The 22,764-nt window shown below is 44.8% G+C and overlaps 1 protein-coding gene across 1 annotated transcript in view; it reads right to left on the reverse strand.

The window, feature by feature from the left end:
* Window positions 1-1,720: 1,720 nt before the first annotated feature.
* The window catches only part of MACO1 (macoilin 1), a 64,163-nt gene continuing 43,119 nt past the window's right edge, over window positions 1,721-22,764 (reverse strand). Inside the window, exons 7-11 of the mRNA XM_046016422.1 lie at window positions 16,073-16,231; window positions 14,584-14,766; window positions 11,626-11,746; window positions 7,306-7,480; window positions 1,721-2,205 (exon numbers count right to left, since the gene is read on the reverse strand). Of these exons, the coding sequence (XP_045872378.1) occupies window positions 2,003-2,205; window positions 7,306-7,480; window positions 11,626-11,746; window positions 14,584-14,766; window positions 16,073-16,231 (841 nt within the window). The 3' untranslated portion in view covers window positions 1,721-2,002. The remainder of the gene's footprint in view (window positions 2,206-7,305; window positions 7,481-11,625; window positions 11,747-14,583; window positions 14,767-16,072; window positions 16,232-22,764) is intronic.

The raw sequence follows: 22,764 nt of genomic DNA on the forward strand, positions 1-22,764 counted from the left end.
AGGGAGGGGAGGAGAGGGAAACACGAGGGAGAGAGAATGAGAATGTACATGTCTTAATCTGGACTAGAACTAAAACCACCCTGAGACCGTGCATGGATTCTTCCCACATCCCGTTTCTGCCCCCACATGGGGCACTGCCCCGACAGGGCGCTGAGATGAGGAGAGGGCAAGAGTGACCACCAAGGGCCCAGTCAGAACAATCTACTTCGTTGTCCCTCCTGCGAAATTTAAAAAGGCAGAAAACTAGTTTTATCTGTAAGAAAATGTTTATTCTTTTGAACCCCACAGGAAAAAAAAAAAAAAAGAATGCAGCCAAGACCACGTGTTTAACGAAATAGTGTCCCAAAAGGCAGCAAAACGGGGGGAACCTCAACACAAAGTCAGGGACAATTTTCCATGTTTTTGCACAAAGATGAAAAAAAAAAAAAAAAACCTATGACAATTCTGAGGAACACTTCCATGGCGACAATTACACAAGATGATTCAAAAATGCAAAATGGCAGCAACATGCACACCTGGCTAAAGCTAGACGTTTTTTTTAACCCCAAAATAAGATCTGTGATTAAAAGGGTGATTCTTTTTAATACTTCTATTCTGCTGACTCGCTTGTCCTACTTAATCTGCTTTAAATATGACACATGCCAATTAACAGGAAATTTGAGAAGAACTATGTCCTTCCAGAATCCATGGCAAGGGAGCAAAACCCATCTATTTGGTTTCTTAAATTTTCCTCAATTTCCCAATACAATTTTGCTTTGCCCCTCCCTCTCCCAGCCCCTCCCCCCACCCCACCCTGGTTCTTAAACACTTCCAAAAGTTGCCAAAACACTTTTCTACAAGTGTCTAATATACACTTGAAACTGAGATCTTTGTGCAGAGTTTTGAGTTTAAAACTCTCAAAAAAAAAAAAAAAAAAAAGAACTCCTTGGCACAAGAGCTGAGGAATAGTCAAGTTTCTTTTAAATCATCAAACACAAGATGGTGAAGAGAGGAAAGCACAGTTAAATGAAATGAAATTTTTTAAAAAAACAACCCAAACCTAGAACGGCAGCTTTTTGTTCACTGTCCTTGCAGTCTCTGGCACACAAACACCGCCCGGCTCCCTGTCCCAAGGTGCTGGCCTCGAGACGAGTCCAGAACACCGTGGTGCTTTCTCTGAAAGGACACGGGCTGGAGCGGCGGTGGTCATGAGCCCCCGCTCCCCGCCAGTTTCCAGCAGGATCCGCAGTGAGCTCGACACAGAAGACAGATGATGAAAAAGGGGGCAAATAGTTTAAAATCGTCAAGTTTCCTCTTGAAATGTCTTTTCCCAAGGCACTGCTAGCAGTTTTCTAGGACTGAACACCCGAGGGGAATAGGAACGTTTCAGACACAACCCCGGGGACACGCTCATAGCTAGTCTCATCGCCTCACTCCCCTCGGCTTAAACGACACTCCCGGAATTTGTTTGGTCCTTGGAGGGGTAATCAGCTTTTGTTTTCTGTAATATCAAGAATCATCTTCTGGAATGCAGCTATAAAATCAAAGCCGTGTGAGGTTATTAACCCTTCCACTCTAGAAAGGAAACGTTTTCATTAGCATCCCATGTGAATCCAAAATGCAGGTTTTGCTTGCTTATTTAAGAACAAAACCAAAAGAAAGGATGGAGAAGCAAAAACCTTGCTTTTTTTTTTTCTTCTTCAAGAGGAAACTGTAAGAATACATAAAAGGCAAAATTGGCTATTTGAAATCCAAGAGTGCTTTTAATGTATTGGCCGAGAAAAATAAACTGCAAAGTTCTGTGAGGTCTTCTAAAAATTTACAAGAAAAACTGGTGGGCAGTTCTAATCAGACTCGGATGTTATCTTCCCCCCCTTTTTAAAAACGACAACATATACAGTCCCACAAAATACAATATAAACTTTTTTTTTTTTTTTTTTTTTTTTTTATCTTGACTGCTAGAGATGCTCCTTTGTGATGCCTTCTGGTAACCAAATGGTTGGGCAAAACCCACAGCTGGTCTTCATTTCTTCAGGGGCTGGTAAACAGAGGCATTGGGATCGAGTCCAGAGGGGCTGGTCTCCACAAATTTGGAAGAGTAGTGGGGGGAAACGGGGCTCAGGGGGCTGGTGGCGGCACTGTACGTTATGCTGGGCATGACGGCCATGACTTCAGCTATCTTCTGTTTAAGGTCCTTGATTTCCTGGTCTTTCTGAAGAATTTGTCCTGGAAGATCAAAGACCCACCATTAGTGAGAAGGGAGGGCGCCTAACACAGTGCCCTTGTCTCGGGCCTATCCCAAGTGCGGTTTGCTCCAACTCCGACGGTTTGTAAGGGTAGGAACTTTTCCTCTTAAGGGCCAAATAGTAAATATTTAAGGCAATGTGAGCCACAGACTGTCTTTGTCATTTTCTTTTCTTTCTTTCCTTCTTTTTTTTTTTTTAACCTGGAGAAATATAAAGAACATTCTTAGCCCACACGTGGTACAGGGACAGGCAGCAGGCCATATCTGGCCTGTGGGCCATGGTTTTGCAGGTTTCTGGAAGGGAACTCTGTTTGTGTAGGTGCAACGAGCAAAGAGATCACTTGAGGAGCCGCGTTCTGAACACGGAGGTGGCCATGGCAGCCGGAGGCGCTAAGGGTTTTACGCTAAGGCCGCACCTCTTCAGCTGGACTGTTTTCCTGGGAGGCGGGTATATGGGTGTCAGCCCCAGGCACAGAGGACAACTGAGGCCGCTGCGTCAGTCCCCACACCTCCACCCCCAGGGGCTCTTCTGGCAGGCACACTGAGCTCTGCAGCGGCTGCCCCCGGGGGGCTCCTATGTGACTCAGTGCGCTCACCCCTGCCTCTTGGCCTCGTGCCCCTCAGCCCGCTCTGCTCCTAGCCGGATGCTCTCACAACACAGCATCCCACCCTCGCTCACCTGGCTTAGCTTCTAGATCCCACCAACTCTTGCCTGCCTCGGGCCGCTTCCCTTTCCTGCTTTTCCTGCACTCTCTGTGTTCACTCTGAGGTTTCCACTTCCTCACAAGGCTTTCCCTGACCCTCCCTTCTAAATCAGATCCGACCCTGCCCCCCAATTCCTAGATTCTCAACACACCCTACACTCGCCTTTTTGTCACTTTCTTCTAATAGGGATAATAAGTACAGTGGCTAACGCGCATGCGCCAGGCACCATTCTAAGTACTTAGACTCATTTATTTAGCACAATGACCCTACAACATGGGAATTATCATCATCATCTTCATCTGTTTTATGGATGAGGAAACTGAGGCAGAGAGAGGCTGAATGACAGAACCAGGACCCAGGTCTATGCGGTCTTGCTCCAGAATCCTCACTCCTATGGTCTTCTTCCGTGTCTTCTAACGATTCATGTGGGGATGACTGGCGTCTGTCATCTCTCCGGTGGCCTATGAGCTCCATGAGGGCGGGAAATGTGTTTATATCTTTACTCACCACTAGATCCCTAGTGCCCACCCCAGCAGAAAGCTGAGGCTCTGCAAGTCCCATATCTTGCCAAGAGTCACTCAGTTACTAGAAGGCAGAGCAAGATTTAAACCCAGCACCAGGGGCGCCTGCGTGGCTCAGTGGGTTAAAGCCTCTGCCTTCCTCTCAGGTCATGCTCCCAGGGTCCTGGGATCAAGCCCCACATCGGGTTCTCTGCTCAGCAGGGAGCCTGCTTCCCCCTCTCTCTCTGCCTGCCTCTCTGCCTACTTGTGATCTCTATCAAATAAAAATCTAAAAAAAAAATAAAAAATAAAAAATAAACCCCGCACCAGTATTCCAAAGCCCGGGTAATTTCCATTATGCTTTGAAGTTCCTTGGTCTACTCGGGGAAGGACACTTAGGAGTAGCCCCTCGGAAATTTAAATGCTTAAAAAAAAAAAAGAGGTTGCATGTGAGCTGCACTCATTTTGAGTCCTGCGGAAGAGAGCAACGGATCGGAAATGGTGAGAGAGCACGGTGGCACGTTTTTAAAAAGGATGCAGGGAAGATGAAAGTCATTCTGGAACTGGGGTGAAGCAAATGATATTGAAAGGAGGAAGCAGAAAAGCAACAAGGGGTTTGATTTGAATTACAAAGTTGGGTCCTTATTAGAATATTCTGAGCTTGACAGTGGAGGGGAGTAGTGGGGGAGGCAGCAGAGCCCTAGAAAGGAGCTGCTCCCTCTGAGGCCCTTCATGTCCCCTCGGCTTCAAGTTCGCATCAGACAGCCTCCTTCCCTTTGAACAAAATAAGCCTCAGATGAATAAAATACCTAATAGCATCTGATACGTGATTATGTGAGCCACTCTATCTTTTTTTTTTTTTCCAGGCAGATTTAAGTTTGATTTTTTAAAATCAGCAACATGCAAACATTCCCAGAGCTTTTGGAAAAGGCAATTCTCTTTGCTTTTTTGTCGCTTTACAGAATTCCTGGGCTGACAAGGAAGCTTGGGCCGTGCTGGTGAGCAGGGCTCCCGGCGGCTAGGAAGGAGACCAGGTGCTCCTTCCCTTTAGGGGCTAGCTCCTCCGAGAGGACAAAGCCAAGTCAGAGAGGGGTGGCTACTTCACAGCAAGCCGAGCCAGGAGGGCAAAAAAGCCAGTGTATGGTCAGAAGTTCAGCTTGAAAGCAGAATTCTCAGACACCTTCTTTTTAAATGCTTCTTCTAGAATGCTTTCTCTGCCAGACCCTCAGCCTGCTTTCTTCTTGCTCTGCCCCCTGCACCGTCCCAAGCCACTCCTACGGCTTTGCTTCTCACAACTTCTATATTCTTCCCCCCTTCCTGGGGTTTGGGCCTCTCTCTGGGGTTTAGATGGCAAATTCCCACTTCCACCAGGCAGTCAGGAAGCCACTGCAAATCAGAACATCTCCAACCAAACTTATTCTCTCTTCTCATCCTTCGAATCTGTCCTGCTCTTTTTCCTTCGCTCCTGGGAACTTTCTCCTCCCACACCCCTCAGGCACCTCCACTTTCCTTCACTCCGTGCAAGCACCATCCTCCCCCCACCCCTCCCACACCCTCACCTCTTAGACAAAAGACAGTGCCCGCTTCCTCACAGGCCCCTCTACATCCACTCAATCTCACCTTCAAATCCACCTTTTGCGTTGCCATGCCAAAATGATGGCAGAACACACCACCCCCTTCCTCCTGAGGATCTCGGGAATACATTCTCCAGGATGGCTTCATTTATGGTTCTCCCAATCTCCCACGTCCTCCAGCTGGGGCCACTGGACTGCTCATCTGGACATTCTCAGCTTTTCTTGGCTTGGCTTACATGATTCCCTCGGTAACAACGTTTTTTCCCTGCTACCCTCTGTTCTCAGAACTCATCCTGCAAGGCCCATTCCATGTCCCCTCCCTTATGAAGCCATCCCTGATCTCTGCTCTGCCCTTTCAAGCCCTCTACCTCTACCTAAAGGCAGCAGGCCTTTCTGCTTGGCTTGTCCAAGTGCAGTAATTCTCACAGGGTTTGCAGGGTCCAAACCATCTTTGTGAAAATACTAACACATCATTTGATTTCTTCACACGCATTCCCTCCTGGGGGTAAGTGGAGTCTTCCAAAATAACATGCAAGTAAAATTACAACAGACTGAACATAGAAACAGAGATGAGAATTGAGGTATCTTCTATTGAGCCAGAAATTAAAGAGGTCTGCTCAATGTAAAACAATGCCATTTTTCTGAAAATTTTTTTGGTTTTAGAAAATAGTTATTTTTCATAAAAATATGTTAACAAGTTGTATGTTTATTATGTTATTTTAAGGACAAATTAATACTCTTTTAAAGTTTCAATTTCTAATAGGTAAATACTGATAGATATAACCCACTTAAAAAAAGTCTCCTTAGGGTACTCAATAACTTTAAGAGTAAAGGGGTCCCTAAGACCAAAAAGTTTGAGCACCACTGACCTAGTAGATCCTTCCACTAGACCGCGTCTTGTTCATCTTTGTCTCCCCTTTAGCTTCTAGTACAATGCTTCAAATGCGCTTTTTTAAATTATTTTTTAGATTTTATTTATTCATTTGACAGACAGAGATCACAAGTAGGCAGAGAGGCAGGTAGAGAGAAAGGAAGGGAAGCAGGCTCCCCACTGACCAGAGAGCCCAATGCAGGGTTCGATCCCAGGACCTTGGGATCATGACCTGAGCCGAAGGCAGAGGCTTTAACCCACTGAGCCACCCAGGCGCCCCTCAAATGCTCTTTAAGTACCTCCTAAAATACTCTTTTCCTAAGTCCAATTGTTCGAAAATTTGTCTCAGTAATTTATTGCTGGCTAATCAATTTCTTGGACAAAATTGAAATTGCTTTTCACCAGACTCTGTCATGCCTCTGTTCAGAAACTTTTCAAAGCTTCTGTGCCACTCAGAGTAAAGTCCAAAGTTCCTCCCATGGGTTACAAAGTCTGGCGGAACGTGGTTCTTGCCAGTCTTGGCTTGTTGACTCCAACAACTCCACCCATCCCTCCCGCTGCAGGCCCACTGGCTGCCACGCATGCTTCTTCCCCCTGCAGACTGACCGTGCTCACTCACTCTTGCTTTGAGCCTCTGCTCAGATGCTCCCTATTCAAAGGATCTTCCACGACCACCACGTGGAACCCGCGTCCCCACAGGGACACACTTGCGCATCCTGCCTGACACCGCTTCGCTTCCTTCCCTGCACGCACCAGCATCTGCTCCGCTCTGTGCATGCTTGCGGCTGCCTGCCCCTCGGGGAGCCTCGGGGCTCCAGGTATACAGGAGGCCTCAGGAAATACCGGCTGAGTGAACAGCCAGCTCCCCAGAACCTGCTGCCACCGCTCCCTGGTTTGCAACCACGTAGAACCCGCTGCGGCTTGAACACATCAGGCCCTCCTGGCTTCCCTGGCCTGGTCCAAGCCGTTTCTTCTGTCTCCGTGGTTCTCTGCCCCTCACTCCTCTACACTGCGTCTTCACTGGGCTAACCCCTGCTCATCAGTCAAAACCCAGCTCAGATGTCGGTTCTGCTGGGAAGCAGCCCTTTCGAACATCCACCCAGGCTCAGTCCCTGCCTCCCCATTCCCACAGCCTTACACCTACCACCACATCAGCATCTTTCCGTGGCTCTGCAGCTCTCTGTCTCTTCAATGGCACCGTGAGCTGCTTGAGCTCGTACTGCTCTCTGAATGCCCTGCACTTGACATATTCTCACCTCAAAATATGGCTGCAGAATGAATTAATGCGATGACTCCTAGACGCCAATGTTGGGCACTTCTCAAACCACTCAAGAAGAAAACTGAATGCCCCAAGCTCTAAGGGACCTCTGCTCTCTGCGACCCTTCGCGTGCGCAGCCGTCCCACTGCACCGGGGCCCCGGGCTCTCCTACCTTGCGCGATCTCGAGCTGTCGCTTCGCGTCCCCCAGTGCAGAGAACAAGTCCAGCTTGATTCTCGTCTCTGCACTCAGACTGTTCTCCAGGTGTTGTGTTTTATCTTGCATGGCCGAGAGGGCTGACATTAACACCTCAGTATCCTTCTCGTTTTCCTTATACTTCCGAAGCTCCTATCAACATCATCAAAGCAGCAAGATGTTACAAGATAGTTTTGGCATCGATGTCTATAAATTAGCCTGAAATCACAAATAAAATCCCGCTATTACTGACCTGGTCCCTAGAATATAGAATCCTGGTGTTTCATGGGTTAAGACCTCACCATTCGGAGTGCAAGATGTACTTATATGATGACATGACATACGAAAATATTTTAGTAGATAAATTTGACTATATTGGGCTGTTTCTAATAACAATGGACTGTCTCCAAAGGAAATACCTTCTTACAAGCCTAATTCAGAAGAACCACAAAGAACTTTTTCCTTGCTGCCAGTTGCAAATGTTGCTGTAGTGCTGTAATCCAATTTGCCAAAACTCTACTCTCAACCTGCACTAAAAATTATAAAAGTGTTCATTATTTCGACAGGACATATTGCAGAATAAGCCCACTTAAAACATCGGGTAATGTAGCCCATATACACACACACATACACACACACACGTGTATATATATATAATACATATTATATATTAATGTATATTTAATACATATTTTGTATATTTATTTCATATATATTATATATAATAGCTAGCATATATTATATATTTATGTAGTAAGTAATGTAGTATATTTATAATATTTAATATATAACATATATTTTAATATATAACATACTTAATATATATTAAAATACATGTATGTATATATATAGGTATTTTAATTTTTTCATTTTAAGACAGAAATCCAAACATATTACAGAGAATTTAGAATATACTAAAGTTCAAGGAAGAAAATGAAAATCGCTTAATGTCCAGACACTGTGAAAAACTTTGTATTTATTTCCTTTCAGTATTTTATAAGCATATGTGTATCTTTTAGCATAAATGAAATCATACTATATGTAGTTTTGTATACAGTTTTTAAAAACTTATATAATCTCAACTCTTCTTTGGAAATGTAATTTTTTTTTTTTTAAAGATTTTATTTATTTATTTGACAGTAGAGATCACAAGTAGGGAGAGAGGCAGGCAGAGAGAGAGAGAGAGGAGGAAGCAGGCTCCCTGCCAAGCAGAGAGCTCCATGCAGGGCTCAATCCCAGGACCCTGGGATCATGACCTGAGTGAAAGGCAGAGGCTTTAACCCACTGAGCCACCCAGGCGCCCCTGGAAATGTAATTTTTAATGGTTGTATAATATTCCTACTTATATGTATCATAATTTCTGAAATAAATCTCCCTCGTTAAGGTTGGGTTTTTTTTTCATTTATATACCACTATGATGAACATCTCTGTATATCAATCACTGATGAGATTTTTAAAATGGATATCTTAAAAAGGAGTTGTAAGACAGGAACTTAAGAAGTTTATGACCTTTTCTGGAAACTTATACCTCCTCCAGTGATTATGAGGCCTGTTTCATTCATCCTCACCCAGGCTGATATTGTTATTTAAAAAGTCTTTGCGAATTTCACAAGAGATAGGGAAACAAAAGCAAAAAGAAGCTACTGGGACAACACCAAAATAAAAAAGCTTTTGCAAAACAGAAAGGTAACCTACTGAATGGAAGAAGATATTTGCAAATGATATATTCTGCAAAGGGTTAATATCCAAAATATATAAAGAACTTCTACAACCCAACACCAAAAAATCAAATAATCTTACTAAAAATGGGCAGAGGATCTGAACAGACATTTTCCCAAAGAAGATATAAAATGGCCAACACATGAAAAGATATTCAATAACACTAATCCAGAAAAATGCAAATCAAAACCACAAAATCATCTCACTCCTGTTAGAATAGCTATTATCAAAAAGACAAAAAAAAAAAAAAGACAAGAAATAACAAGTGTTGGCGAGGATGTGGAGGAAAGGGAAGCCTTGTGTACTACTGGTAGGAATGCAAACTCCTGCAGCCATGGAGGCTCCTCAAAAAATTAAAAGTAGAAATACTGTATGATCCAGTAATTCCACTACTGGGTATTTACCCAAAGAAAACAAAAACACTAATTCCAAAAGAGATATGCTCCCCTATGTTTACTGCAACATTATTTACCATAACTGAGATATGGAAGCACCTAACTGCCCACTGAGAGATGAATGGATAAAGAAGATGTGCACACGCATGCGCGAGCTCATACACACAAAGAATATTACTCAGCCATAAAAAAGAGTAATTGCCATTTGTGACAACATGGAAGGACCTGGAAGATACTAAGCTAACTGAAATAAGCCAGGCAGAGAAAAACAAATACAAGATTTCACTGATAAGAGGAATCTACAAAACAAAACAAAGGAACAAACAAAAGCAGAAACAGACCCATAGATAAGAGAACTGGTGGGGTGGGCCAAGTGGGTGAGGGGGTGTGGGAGGTACAGGCTTCCAGTTACGGAATAAGTAAGTCAAGGGAATGCAAGGTACAGGATAGGGCACAGAGTCAATGGTGCTGTAACATCATAGTGGTGACAGATGGCAGCTAGTAGCTACATTTGCATGGGGCACGGCATGACATACAGAGTTGTGGAATTACCATGTCTTACACTTGCATCTAATGTAGCACTGTGTGCCAAATATATTGCAATTAAAAAAGAGGAAACAAATTTCACAGGAGATAAATGATACCTACTGTTAATCTACAGGTCTTTGGCAATTGAGGAGGATATATTCTTATATTCTTCTCAGCCATTTATTTTTCTTCTGTGAATTATTCGTTCATATCCTTTACCCATTTTTCTAAATATCAGAGTTTTACTCGACAAATTATATGAGTTTCCTACATATCAAGAGTACTAATTCCTTATATTTGTTGTAATATCTATACTCTCCACAACTGATTTTCTCTCTCTCTCTTTTTTTTTTTTTTGGCTTTATGATTTTTTCCATTTTTTTGTTTAGAAAATCTTTCCCGGTTTCAAGATCAAATTCTAGTTTAAAACAAAATGCTTCTCTTTCCCGGTTTCAAGATCAAATTCTAGTTTAAAACAAAATGCTTCTCTTTTCTGCCTGTATTCAACTCCATCTGAAATTTCTTTTTGTATAGTATGAGATTAGCTTTTTTTTTTTTAAGATTTACTTATTTATTTGAGAGAGAGAGAGAGAGAAGGATGGTGAGAGAGCATGAGCAGGAAGGAGAGGGAGAAGCAGACACCCTGCTGAGCAAGGAGCCCGACGTGGGGCTCAATCCCAGGACCCTAGGATCATAACCTGAGCTGAAGGCAGACACTTAACTGACTGAGCCACCCAGGCGCCCCAAGAGACGAGCTTCTAATTTTATTTTTTTTTCTAGTTATCTAACGGTTCCGAAGCCTTTTTCTGACTAGTCCTCACTGTTTCCAACCATTTGTGCTGTTTTTACTGGAGACTTTATGCTCTGTCTCTAGGGCATCTATCCTATGCCACCGACTTGCCCACAATTTCGTACCAGTTCCACGTGATTCAAACTACTGTAACTTCACGGTATATGATATTACTTTTAAGGGTCCCTTTGGAAGACCAAGTCCAAATACCTGGCTAAGGTACACGCTGCCCAGAAAACTCGCTGTGTCCACAGCACTGGCAGCTTTCCCCATCATGCACTGCTCAGAATTGCAGTCTACAAGGCTGAGAGCCATTCAGAATGGTCAATTCCCTGTTAATGGGCAGAGGCTTAGGGCTAAGAAGAGGTGCAAAAGCTCCAAAGCGCACTAATCTAGACTATAACCTGAAAAAGGGAAATGAATCTACAGTAGGTCAAATTCTGGTATAAACTGTGCCAAAAGACAATCAACATTTCTAGTTGTATTAGAATCTGGCTAATTAAATATGACTTGAATGAGCCGGACAAGGCTAGAGCTTCTTTCTGTCCTAGAGATTTTGAGATGCAGTGGGATTTGGCCTATTATCAAAAGGCACCATATGGAGGGGCCTGGGGGCTCAGTGGGCTAAGCCTCTGCCTTCAGCTCAGGTCATGATCCTGGGGTCCTGGGATCGAGCCCCACATCCGGCTCTCTGCTCAGCAGGGAGTCTGCTTCTCCCTCTCCCTCTGACACTCATGCTCTCTCTCTCAAATAAATAAAATAAAATCTTCAAAAAGCAAAAAGGCACCATCTCCACATTGCAACACTGGGTACACAGCTAACACAGGAGAACCCAAGCAGGAGAAAGTCTTTCGCGCTCCCCATACCTGCACTTTCAGTTCTAGTTCCCTGATCTGGTCTTCTTTCACCTTCATGTCCATCGTGAGCTTCTTGCCCTCTGCTTCTAATTCTCTGATCCGATTCCGTAAGGTTTCGGTGCACTCCCCCCTTTTAGAAAAGAAGAGACGGAAAGAAAGGGATTTAAAAGACTAGCGGTTTACTTATGCTGCAAGAGTGATATTTCTCTTATACTCTACAGTCTGTCAGGTTTTAGGTTTTGGCTCAGTCTGCTCATTCTCTGTTCTTTGGGAATTTCAATAATGATCTAAAATAATTAATTGGTATCTAATACGATCCAGGCACCAAATGAAGCACTTTACCATTTCCACCTTCTTTGCAAGCATAGGATGTATTGTCCCATTTTCCAGATAAGAAAACTAAGACCACGCATTTATAACACCAGTCCAGCCTCATCTAGCTGCTAGGTCACAGCACTCCAGGGACAAGAACTGAGGCTTTCCAGCTTCCCAATGCAGGAAGCTTTCCCCCAGGCTGCATGACCTGAGACAGTGCCCCCCTGAGGTGAGCAAGCGAGAACTGGATGTGGACTCTCTCCAGCAGAGGGCAGTGAGCTAAAATAATTCTCCCTTTCGAGGGTCTATGCCTTGAAAAGTCCACCTTTCTTGAGTCATGAAGTTGCCAGAGCGTTGGGTTGCTTCTCAGGGCTGTAGGAAGAACAAACTAAAAAACGTGATGGCAACAGCCAGTCCAGAGCTGACTAACCACTTAGGTTTCGGCAACAGCCAGAGGGAGAACGGAGGTGTCCTCCGCCTACCAAAAAGGAAGGGCCAGTGAGAGACCTACACCTTGAGATTTGCTTGAAAATAAAGACAGCCTCTACCTAAGTGAAGGTAAACCAGGACCATCCACGGATAAGACCAAAGCAAGTAAGCCTGACTGGAAGCAAAAGGGAGTCAGGGAAGAAACTGAAACCCAGGTACTGATGATCAGGCGTAAAATACCGAACAATACGGCTAAGGAACTGTCATAACCTCCTCAGTGGACTTTTTGTCAGGGTAGGAGGTGCTGGGTGAACGAAGGACAGTACAGGCCGCATTGGACGACTGTTCAGAAAAATCTCCTGCAAGTCTAAGTGCTTCAGAAACGCCTGCTTTGTACAGAGGCCTGTGCTTATGAACAAACCAAACCCCCACATCCTAGGCAGGCTAGTGGTGTGTCCCGTGAGTCTGTCTGGATGCTGACCGGCCAGGTGAGCTCAGCCATGTGCACTACAGAGTCGGTGGCGGTAGCAGGAGCACGGGGGGAGGAAAGGGTTCTTTCTGCCTGTTCTCTCCTTAAACGTGAAATGACGATGCATCAGTTCTTCTACAAATGCCAGAACCCAAAAGGCTTTTGACATGCCACATACAAAAAAGAAAAACTTAAGGAAGAATTACAGTATAATCGTATCGAGACAAATTATGATAAAAATTTAAAATGAGGGGCGCTTGGGTGGCTCAGTGGGTTAAGCTTCTGCCTTCGGTCATGATCTTAGGGTCTGGGATGGAGCCCTGCATCCGACTCTCTGCTCAGCAGGGAGCCTGCTTCCCCTGCTCTCTCCGCCTGCTTCTCTGCCGCTTTGTGATCTCGGTCTGTCAAATAAATTAAAAAAAAATTTTTTTTAATGAAATCAACGGGGTGCCTGGGTGGCTCAGTGGGTTAAGCCTCTGCCTTCAGCCCAGGTCATGATCTCAGGGTCCTGGGATCAAGCTCCACATCGGGCTCTCTGCTCAGCAGGGAGCCTGCTTACCCCCACTCTCTGCCTGTCTCTCTGCCTACTTGTGATCTCTCTCTCTCTCATTCTGTCTCAAATAAATGAATAAAATCTTTTTTACAAAATGAGATCAATAATAATGTACCCTCACTCGGCAACTGTAAGCCCATAACTGACCCCCACCACACGGATGGACTTCATTAGTCAAAAAGAAAAAGAAGGGGCGCCTGGGTGGCTCAGTGGATTAAGCCACTGCCTTTGGCTCAGGTCATGATCTCAGGGTCCTGGGATCGAGCCCCGCATCGGGCTCTCTGCTCCGCGGGGAGCCTGCTTCCTCCTCTCTCTCTGCCTGCCTCTCTGCCTACCTGTGATCTCTCTCTCTGTCAAATAAATAAATAAAATCTTAAAAAAAAAAAAAAAAAGAAAAAGAAAAGAAAACTCCCTAAAGTGAAATAGAAGTGCCCCCACCCCCAATGCCAAAAGGCTCTTAAGGATCTTCCCTCCTTACTGGAATTCAGTTTCTGGAAATACTTGCATACTTTTTGATAGTACAGAAGTAATGCCCAATTCCCAACACTCCACAAATTCAATGGCATCTAACAGTGACTTATGTTTTGGGGTTTTTTCCCATCTTTTCCAGCTCATGTGACAGTTTGCTGATACCCAACAAAGATGGGAGCAGTCAGTCAGTAAAAAGGACTTAGGCAACAAAGATTTTCCTTTCTTCTATTTTAAGATAAAAACTCCAGAAACACATGCACCTGAGAGTAGAGAGTAACGACACAGAAAGGGAATGACATTCCAGACTGGAGTCTCTCCCAGTGTTTAGAAGTTGTTGGCCACACAGAAAGTGACCAGAAGCCCTTGATGAGCAGCACTTTGCCTCCTGGCTGTGAGAGGCATGGTGCCGCCCTCATCCCGCTTCCTAGATGAGGTCGCTGAGGGATGAAGCTGTTACAAGACCACACAAGTTGCACAGATGGGGCTTAGCCAGTCAGGAAATAACACTTGGTGGCAACCTCTCATTGCCTGATGGTTCTATTTCAACCCTGCCTGAGGCCTCATACTCTCATACCGGTCTTGGTGCAAGGCAGATGCAGACACCTCATCCACCTGGGATGCAGAGCAGGGAGGTGCAGGGGGTGAGGGGTAGGGGAGGGGGAGGGGGTGTTGGTTGTGGAGGGAGTGGGGAAGAGGGGTGGGGGTGGGGAGGGGGGTGTCATGGACATACCTAGACGCGGCAGCAAATGCAACGGCCCGGGCAGCAGTAGCTTCTTCCAACTTCTTCCTTTTTTTCTCCTCCATTAATTGCTTTTCTACAAAACTTCGGGCTTCCTGCTCAGCTTTTAGCTTTTTCTCCAACTGGCTGATATTTTGTTTGTCTTTTTGCTTCATTTGTACAGCATTATGTAATCTATATGGAAACGATTATCATACAGAGTTTCATCGTTAGAAATGCTCACTAGAAACTCTGGGGAAACGTGGCTCCTCTTTGGAACAGCAAATCATAAAAGTCAGCTTCCAGAGTGCCCGGGGAAAAACATATTGTCGTTATTCTTTAACAAGAGCAGCCTAACAAGATACAGAATAAGACCCAGCCTCTGCCCTACTATGGGAAGCGATCTACAGAAGGCAATCCAGAAAAAGGGATAAAACAAGTTTCTATCAGAGGGAAAGACAGCTGTACTACTCATTCTAGTTGTGCCCCAAAGCACCTTGAAAGAACTTCCATTGATCAAAGAACTACCAATGGAACCAGCCCCATGAAAGCCGTCGTAAAGGGTGGAAGAGGGAAGGGTTTTTGTTTTTGTTTTTGCCTGAATCTAGCTATGCTGCAGCCCTGCGCAGCCTTTCCTTTTCCAGCTGTGAGCTGTACCCCAAGTAGCCCAAAACAGACCCCGGAGTTAGTCAGAGGGTGCTTAATTTCACAAAGAGATTTCAGCCGTATTCCCTTCCCTGCCTACTACCACCCCCAGCATTCCGTATCAGTACAGGGTGAGTTCATCTCAGTGTATCAGCATCAGGCGAGAGCCATCACGTATATGGGTCAGAAGCAATGGAGAAGTTACGTGCTTATAAGCCTCTGGCTTTGAGTTATGTTCCTCCAGAATGTCGAAGGACTCCTCTTTCAATGGGGGAAGCCCAGAGCCTATGATAGTAATCACTACCCCAGGCACACACTGCCGAGAGATTTAAAAAAAAAAAAAGGGGACAGATCAATACTGAGTCAAGAAGTAATTCCAGGATGAATCAATGGGAAGTATAAACAAATTCACACAGAAGAGCTGATTTTTTGCTTGCCTCTTCAAATAAAACAAAAATTCAGTGCCATTTTTTTGGTTCCAGATATCAAATAGAATCTGTTCCTCTGGAAACTTTCATTCAAAGGAGCAGGATTTTCAAATCGTGGCAGAACAACTTCTTGTCAATTTGACTTACAGTATTACAGAAGCTCAATGACTTTTAAACTAAGAGAAGAACTTATTAAATGAAAGGAAAGAACAGTAACATTAGTAAACTGTGCTGTTGGGATGGAAACAAGTTTTCATAGGTTTTGTAACATGTTGAGTATCTGGTACTACATTAAATATTTTAAACATTTCATTTAACACCCCAGCTACCAGGTCCCCTTGTCATCACACCTCTTTTACTCCAATCCCTGGAACCACAGGACAGTGAGGCCGCCTGGCTGGCGACCGAGGCCCCCCAGGTGCACGTACTTGTTCTGCAGCAGCTCGTTCTCCTGCCGGAGCTGGCCCATTTCGGAGCGGATCCCCCGCTCGGTGCTGGACAGGGAGCTGATCTGACTGCGGAGCTCCTGTTCCACTTGTCTGCTGGCCTGCAGGTCAGCCTTTAACTTTTTAATGTCTTGTTCCAGCCTAGGAGAAGGAGAAATGTGGCATTTTCATCAGGGAAAGGGCACCCACAGGGCTCTGCGGGAGACCCTGGTTGGCGTCCCAGACTTCCGGGGATTGGGTTGGGGGGTGGCGGGCTGCGGCAGAAGACCCCCCGGGCAGCTCCTGCCAACGGCCAGACTCCTGTCTGCAACTGGCTTTTCACGGTGTGCTTCCTTCTGCCCAGGCCCCCACCCCTTCCCACCGCCAGAGAGTAACCTGCTTTCCTCCCCATGCTGTGAGCACGGACACCCAGGTGCTTGTGAATTCCTGAGCTGCCAATAAAGGAGGAAGGGAAGGCAAAGAGAGGATGACTGAAGGCTTGGGTCCCCCAACACACACACACACGCTCACTCACACTCACCAGTGAATTTCCTATGCCCCCTGCCCCGACCCCCCACCCCTGGAAGGGAGATGTATTAGTAACGGCCAGCTCATGCCCCATCGACTCTGAGATGATTCTGATACACCAGAATTTACCCTCTCAGATTCGCTTCCACCTTGGGCCCAGAGAAGAGTGTCTCAGGCAACCTCTGAAATTGCTAGCATCCTTGCTACGCGATGTTCACACTTCCAGTGACCATGACAGAAGAGCTCATTTGACTCAACAACAGTGCGAACAGGAACAAACGACGCGCTCTGAGAATCGAGGACAATTGCACCTGTGAGCTGAAGCCCATCTTTTCTCTCCAGTTCCTTAACCTCTGTTCCATCTGTTTTCTCTTAGTATAGTAACAGCTTTATTTTAAGTGACACGTTTTGGGGAGCTACCACATGCGCAGGCGGGCCTGAAGAGAGTCAACAGAAAGTATAAAACCCAGACTCTCTTCATCAGAGGCTTTGTAATGTCACTAGAGGCCAACAAGTGCCGGTTTTAGTGGCGAGACAGCAGCACAAGGAAGCTGGATTAAATACGCGTGAGGAAGAGTAACAACTGGTACTTAATGGGAACTCAGGTGCTACACGGTTTGTTCCACAGGCTTTACCGGTATGAACTCATTTAGTCAGCACAACCGTAGGCTGCAAGTTTGTTATTCCCACTCTTACAGATGAAGAGGTCTAGACTGGGGAAAGGCTCCAGCCCCCAGGTGACACGGGCCCCAGAGCCCACCCTCTTCTCCAGCAGGCTGAGCCGTGGCCATGTCATCCATAGCTGGGGATGGACGAGAAGTGCCACAGGAGTTCCAACAAGAGAAGGTGGGAGTTAGGTTAGGCCTGGAAGGTTAGGCAGGACTTGAAGAAGAAAGGGAGGGGGGGCCATTCTAGTATATGTGCTGCCGAAGCGAGCACGAGGGGGGGCCATTCTAAACAAGGGGAAAACATACTCAAAAGCTTGAAAGCCATAGATATTTGGGGACGGAACAATCAGTCTGGCCTCTGAGGAAACCATGTACTCTGGGAACAGAGTGAGAAAGGGTAGAATGGGTCTGGTGGATGGGGCTGTGGAACACTGAAGGTCAGGCCAAGATGGCGGCAGGCGGGCCTGAGGAGGTATGCTTTCTGACAAACGAAAAGGCAGGCAAAAGTCAGTCTGTTCTGAAGAGACCCTTATGCATGTTGCAAATCCAACACACCAACAGAACCGAGATTTCTGGAGGGCAGTGGCGACCTCTCCTTGGAAGTGCCAGCTCCACAGACTTAAGCCCTTACAGACATGTTTTATTAAGCACCAAGTCCCCAGGGCCCATCACAGTGAACAACACTTACTAAATATATGTTGTCTGGCCTCCCTTGGAAAATCAAAGAGCGGCTTTATTTACCCATCTATCTTTAGTCAACTGAGACAAAATCTCAAAAACAGAAAGTCCTAACACATCGATGGTCCTTTCCCAGGCATCGTAGCCTGTCCCCCTGTCCAGTGCCCAGGAACAGATGAGAGACCTGGTTTTCCAGAAGCACGGCCTCATCTCCTGACATAGCTCACTCCCCAGGGAAGGGTCACAAGTCGACATCACGCCACACTTTCCCTTTAGCCAGGGTTATCCCAGTTGAATGTGCTCGTAGAAGTGCTCTGAACAATTACAGACTGGCATTTATACCATCCCCACACCATCCCTTGTTCACCCGAAGTAACCCAAGGGATATCTTCCCAAACGGGTCGATGCTGTCAGGTTATCCCCATTAAGAAGATGGGTTGAAAAACGTGTTAGGTTATTCATCTTTCTGGAGAAGTCGGTTTCAGTCTGAGGATTGCATTTCTAGTAGAAAGGGTGAGTTTCAAGAAGAGAATAGGGGCTTAGCATGGGGTTTAGGACGAGGATTCTAGATTCAGTTCTGATGCCAAGTCCATGACCCTGGGCAAGCACGTAACCTTCCAGGACTCAGTTTCCCCATTGTAGGCTAATGACCTCTAGAGTTCCTCCCGGCTCAGTCTAGGGTTTCTAGGCCTGACACACTTACGGCCGGCTGCTGATCTGCTTCTTCAGATTAGCAACCTAAGCTGTATCACACGCAGAGGCCCAGGAATCAAGTTCCACACAACCAGCTGACTGGGGCAAAGCGCTGTCACAGATGGGAATGAGATCTGCAGAGGCTGGATGGCAATAATTTTGCAGTTATTATTTTTCACCTTTAATCTCTAAGGGCCCATTTTTCTACCCTGAACTAAGGATAATGACAATATTCTGAAAGGTAAAAACTCAAAGACTTAATGCACTTACGAGAACAAAAAAATACAAAATACCTTGAGTGTAACTTCTGGAGACCGCAGAACTCTAAACAAAAATATATTTTCTTACGTAGAATTGTGAAATTTTGTCAAAGACAATACAGCAAAAATGGAACGACATGGTTACCAGGGTTATGAAAATTCCTAAGGTTTGTGCCCTTTGGTGAATGTGTGTTATACTTCAATAAAAAGTTTATTTTTAAAATAAAATAACTTAATTTCACAAAACAGAGAAGTAAAATTAAAACGCTTCCGGATTTTCAAAACTGCCACCAATTTTGTAAGACTCGGAATTACTGTTCTCCAAACAGGTGCAGCAGACCTGTGAGCGAACACCAGCATTCCCAGTTGAAGAGACTGGGGGAAACACCGCTTGGTGACACACAAGATAACTTCGAGTGCTAAATGGAAAATTCTCAGGAATTTTTAAAACGTAAAAGGGGCCATTATGTATTGTCTCTCAGAAAAAGCATTAATTTCACTTTGCATGTTAATTTAACCCAGCAGACTACATTTTAAATCTTAACTGAGGTAGGTGGTAAAATGATTTATAATCCCTTATTAGATCTATTTTCTACTGCAAAAGTGACACGGAGTCCAGGTTAAACACTGCAAAGAACAACAGAAAAGTAAAAATACAGAATAAAAATGCCAGTAATTCTTAATCGTCTCATCCAGACAGAAGCCCTCACTTCACCTTTGGTATACTTCTGTCCTGCACGTGTCTTCGTTCTCTTTCTTCATACATGTCAGTGTTTTTTCATATTGATGAGACAGCACCATATATGCAGTCTACATCTCGCCCGCACCTTTCCACATCATCAGAAATTGTTCTGTTCTGTTTTTTATTTTGTTTTGTTTTCTTAAGTAGGCCCTATGCCCAATGTGGGGTTTGAACTCAGAGCCGCTTGCTCTACTGACTGAGCCAACCAGGTGCCCCCAGAAAATTTTCATAAGCGATTTAATTGCTGCATAATATTCTACTGTATGGATGCACTATACAATCCTATTTTCTAAGATATATTTCAATTTTTGCATATGCTCAACAGAAAAATGTACGCAAGTTTTAAAAAAGAATTATGTGAGTTAGGAATTTGAACTGAACCAAGCCAAAGTGCCAGGGACATTTATTAGACCAATAACTACTACTTGTCTTAATGGTATACTTAACCCTTTGGTGCTGAAGGTCAATACTTCCTAGATAAAATGCAGCTATATAATTTATTGGTGTGAAGCACCAAGAAGTACTGATTAAATGGTGTTAGAGGTTAATGCAAAATCTTCAAATGTATCCATGTGATTTTATTAAAATGTCAATAGCTGTAATCTGAATGAGAAGCGAGTGGTCAGGAAGAAAATGAGGCAGACATGTAACAGTTTACAACCCTTAGAGCCGATTTCTGTAAATAAAAAAGGAAGGAGGAAAGCAAATGCATCCACAAGCTCAGACCCTTTTTATCAGACCTCAATCCTACTCTCTTCCCTACACAAAAGATTAAGATACAAAAGCGAACTTTACTCCAGAAGAAGTGCAATCTCATCCCCAAAAAAAGAAATGGAAAGAAAAGAAATTGGGCCAGAGAGATCTTAACAAACTTTGGTAAGGCTCAGGCAGGAAGTCAATGCACTTCCTGCTTGCCCAACTCCTGTGGCCCCAGTCTGCACCTTCGCAAAGTTTGCCCGATGCTGTTACTGCTTGGGATGCAGACAGGGCCCCTGGCAAAGCTGGAATCCTAGTGCCTAACAAACATGCCCACTGGTTAGACAACCCAAGGTTCTAACCAACCCTAAATGTTACCTATTAGGTCCAGACACATTTCCGAGCCACTTTTATTAATAATTTTAAAAGATAGCACCCAGGGGCACCTGGGTGGCTCAGTGGGTTAAGCCGCTGCCTTCGGCTCAGGTCATGATCTCAGGGTCCTGGGATCCAGCCGCGCATCGGGCTCTCTGCTCAGCAGGGAGCCTGCTTCCTCCTCTCTCTCTGCCTGCCTCTCTGCCTACTTGTGATCTCTGTCTGCCAAATACATAAATAAAATCTTTAAAAAAAAAAAAAAAAGACAGCACCCAACTTGTAACCTGTGAAGTGACCTCTGACACCCAGGAGACTGCCTCACTCACAGCAGGGGGTGGGCTCGGTTGGAGCAGCCCTGAGGAGCAGCCCTTATTCAGGGAGGCACTCCGATGGGCAGGCAGCCTTCAAAGCCCAATTACCCGCCAAGGTGAGGATCCCTCTTACCTGCTCCAAACCCGAATTCTAGCTCATCTTCTCCCTCATCCCACTCAAAGAGGGTAAGCTGTCATATGACTGTTTGATAATTATTTTACATTTACATTTACATTAAATTTACATTACTTTACATTTTAATAAGAGGTGATCTCCTAGCTGACCAGAAGAATTAGGCTCAAAGAGTAGCCTTCCAGGCAGGCTAAGGAGGAAAAATATCTCTTGAGTATCTTTAAGTATATACCCCTGGTTGTAAAACAAAGTACAGTATTCAAGTGTCAGCTTTTAGTTGAAAGCGGTATTGTTTTAAGTATCTGAAAAGGTAGGGAGATACTTGTGTCTAAATGTCTGTAATCCTTATCTTCTGTGAATTACTGGAATTACAGTCCATGGTACTGTGACTTCACTGAAGGTGTAAAAGTCTCCAGTGGGTATTGCCAATAACTTCAGGGTTTTAGAAACCCTGAGGCTTTATGAGCTCAGAGAACTTTAAGGCTTTGGGGGCAGTAAATTTCCCTAGGAAGTAAGTCCTGCAGAAAAGGAGAGCTTTTTTTCAGCCAGGACTTCACCTACGGATGACTAGGTTCCCCAGATCCTCTATGAGTCACACTCTATACCCACTCCAGAAAACCACCGAAGTGTATGTGTCTAGGGCTGCTGGTCTGACCCCATCAGAAATGCGAGGAGCCTCGGCTCTGCTGGTTATCTCTGGACCCTAAAGAGCTAGTGACAGAGAGGCTATGGCTCTGCAAGACAACACAGAACTGGAAGTAACAAGCGTCAGTAAGGACGTAGAGAACAGGGAAGGCTTAGGCACTGTGGCTGGGAGCGTGAACTGGTGCAGCCGCTCCGGAAAACAGTATGGAGGCTCCTCAAAACACTAACCACAGAAGTACCACAGGATCCAGTAATTCCACTTCGAGTTTATCCGAACAAAACGAAAACACTAATTTGAAAAGATATATGCACCCCATGTTTACTGCAGTGCTATTTACAATAGCCAAGATAGGAAAGCAACCTAAATGTCTACTGAGAGATAAAACATAGAGGTGTTGGGTGTTTATATACACAATGGAATACCGACCAGCCATAAAAAAAAAAAAAAAAAGAATGAGGGAGCATCTGGGCAGCTCAGTGGATTAAAGCCTCTGCCTTCAGCTCAGGTCATGATCTCAGGGTCCTGGAATTGAGCCCCAGGGCTGGCTCTCTGCTCAGCAGGGAACCTGCTTCCTCCACTCTCTCTCTCTCTCTCTCTCTCTCTGCCTGCTTCTCTGCCTACTTGTGATCTGTCTGTCAAATAAATAAATAAGATCTAAAAAAAAAGAATGAGATCTTGCCATTCACGACAACATGGATAGACCTAGAAGGTATTACGCTAAGTGAAATAAGCCAAAGACAAATTCTATATGATTGCACTTATATATGGAATCTAAAAAAAAACAAATGAACAAACAAAAAAGAGAGAAACAGACTCTTAATATAGAGAACAAACTGGTGGTTGCCAAGGGGAGAGGGAGGGTGAAACAGATGAAGGGGATTAAGAGGTATACGCTTCCAGTCATAAAATAAATAAGTCCCGGGGATAAAAAGTATAGCATAAGGGATACAGTCAATAATATCACA

This window comes from Meles meles, chromosome 1, assembly GCF_922984935.1.
Source record: "Meles meles chromosome 1, mMelMel3.1 paternal haplotype, whole genome shotgun sequence".
Taxonomy (NCBI): Eukaryota; Metazoa; Chordata; class Mammalia; order Carnivora; family Mustelidae; genus Meles; species Meles meles.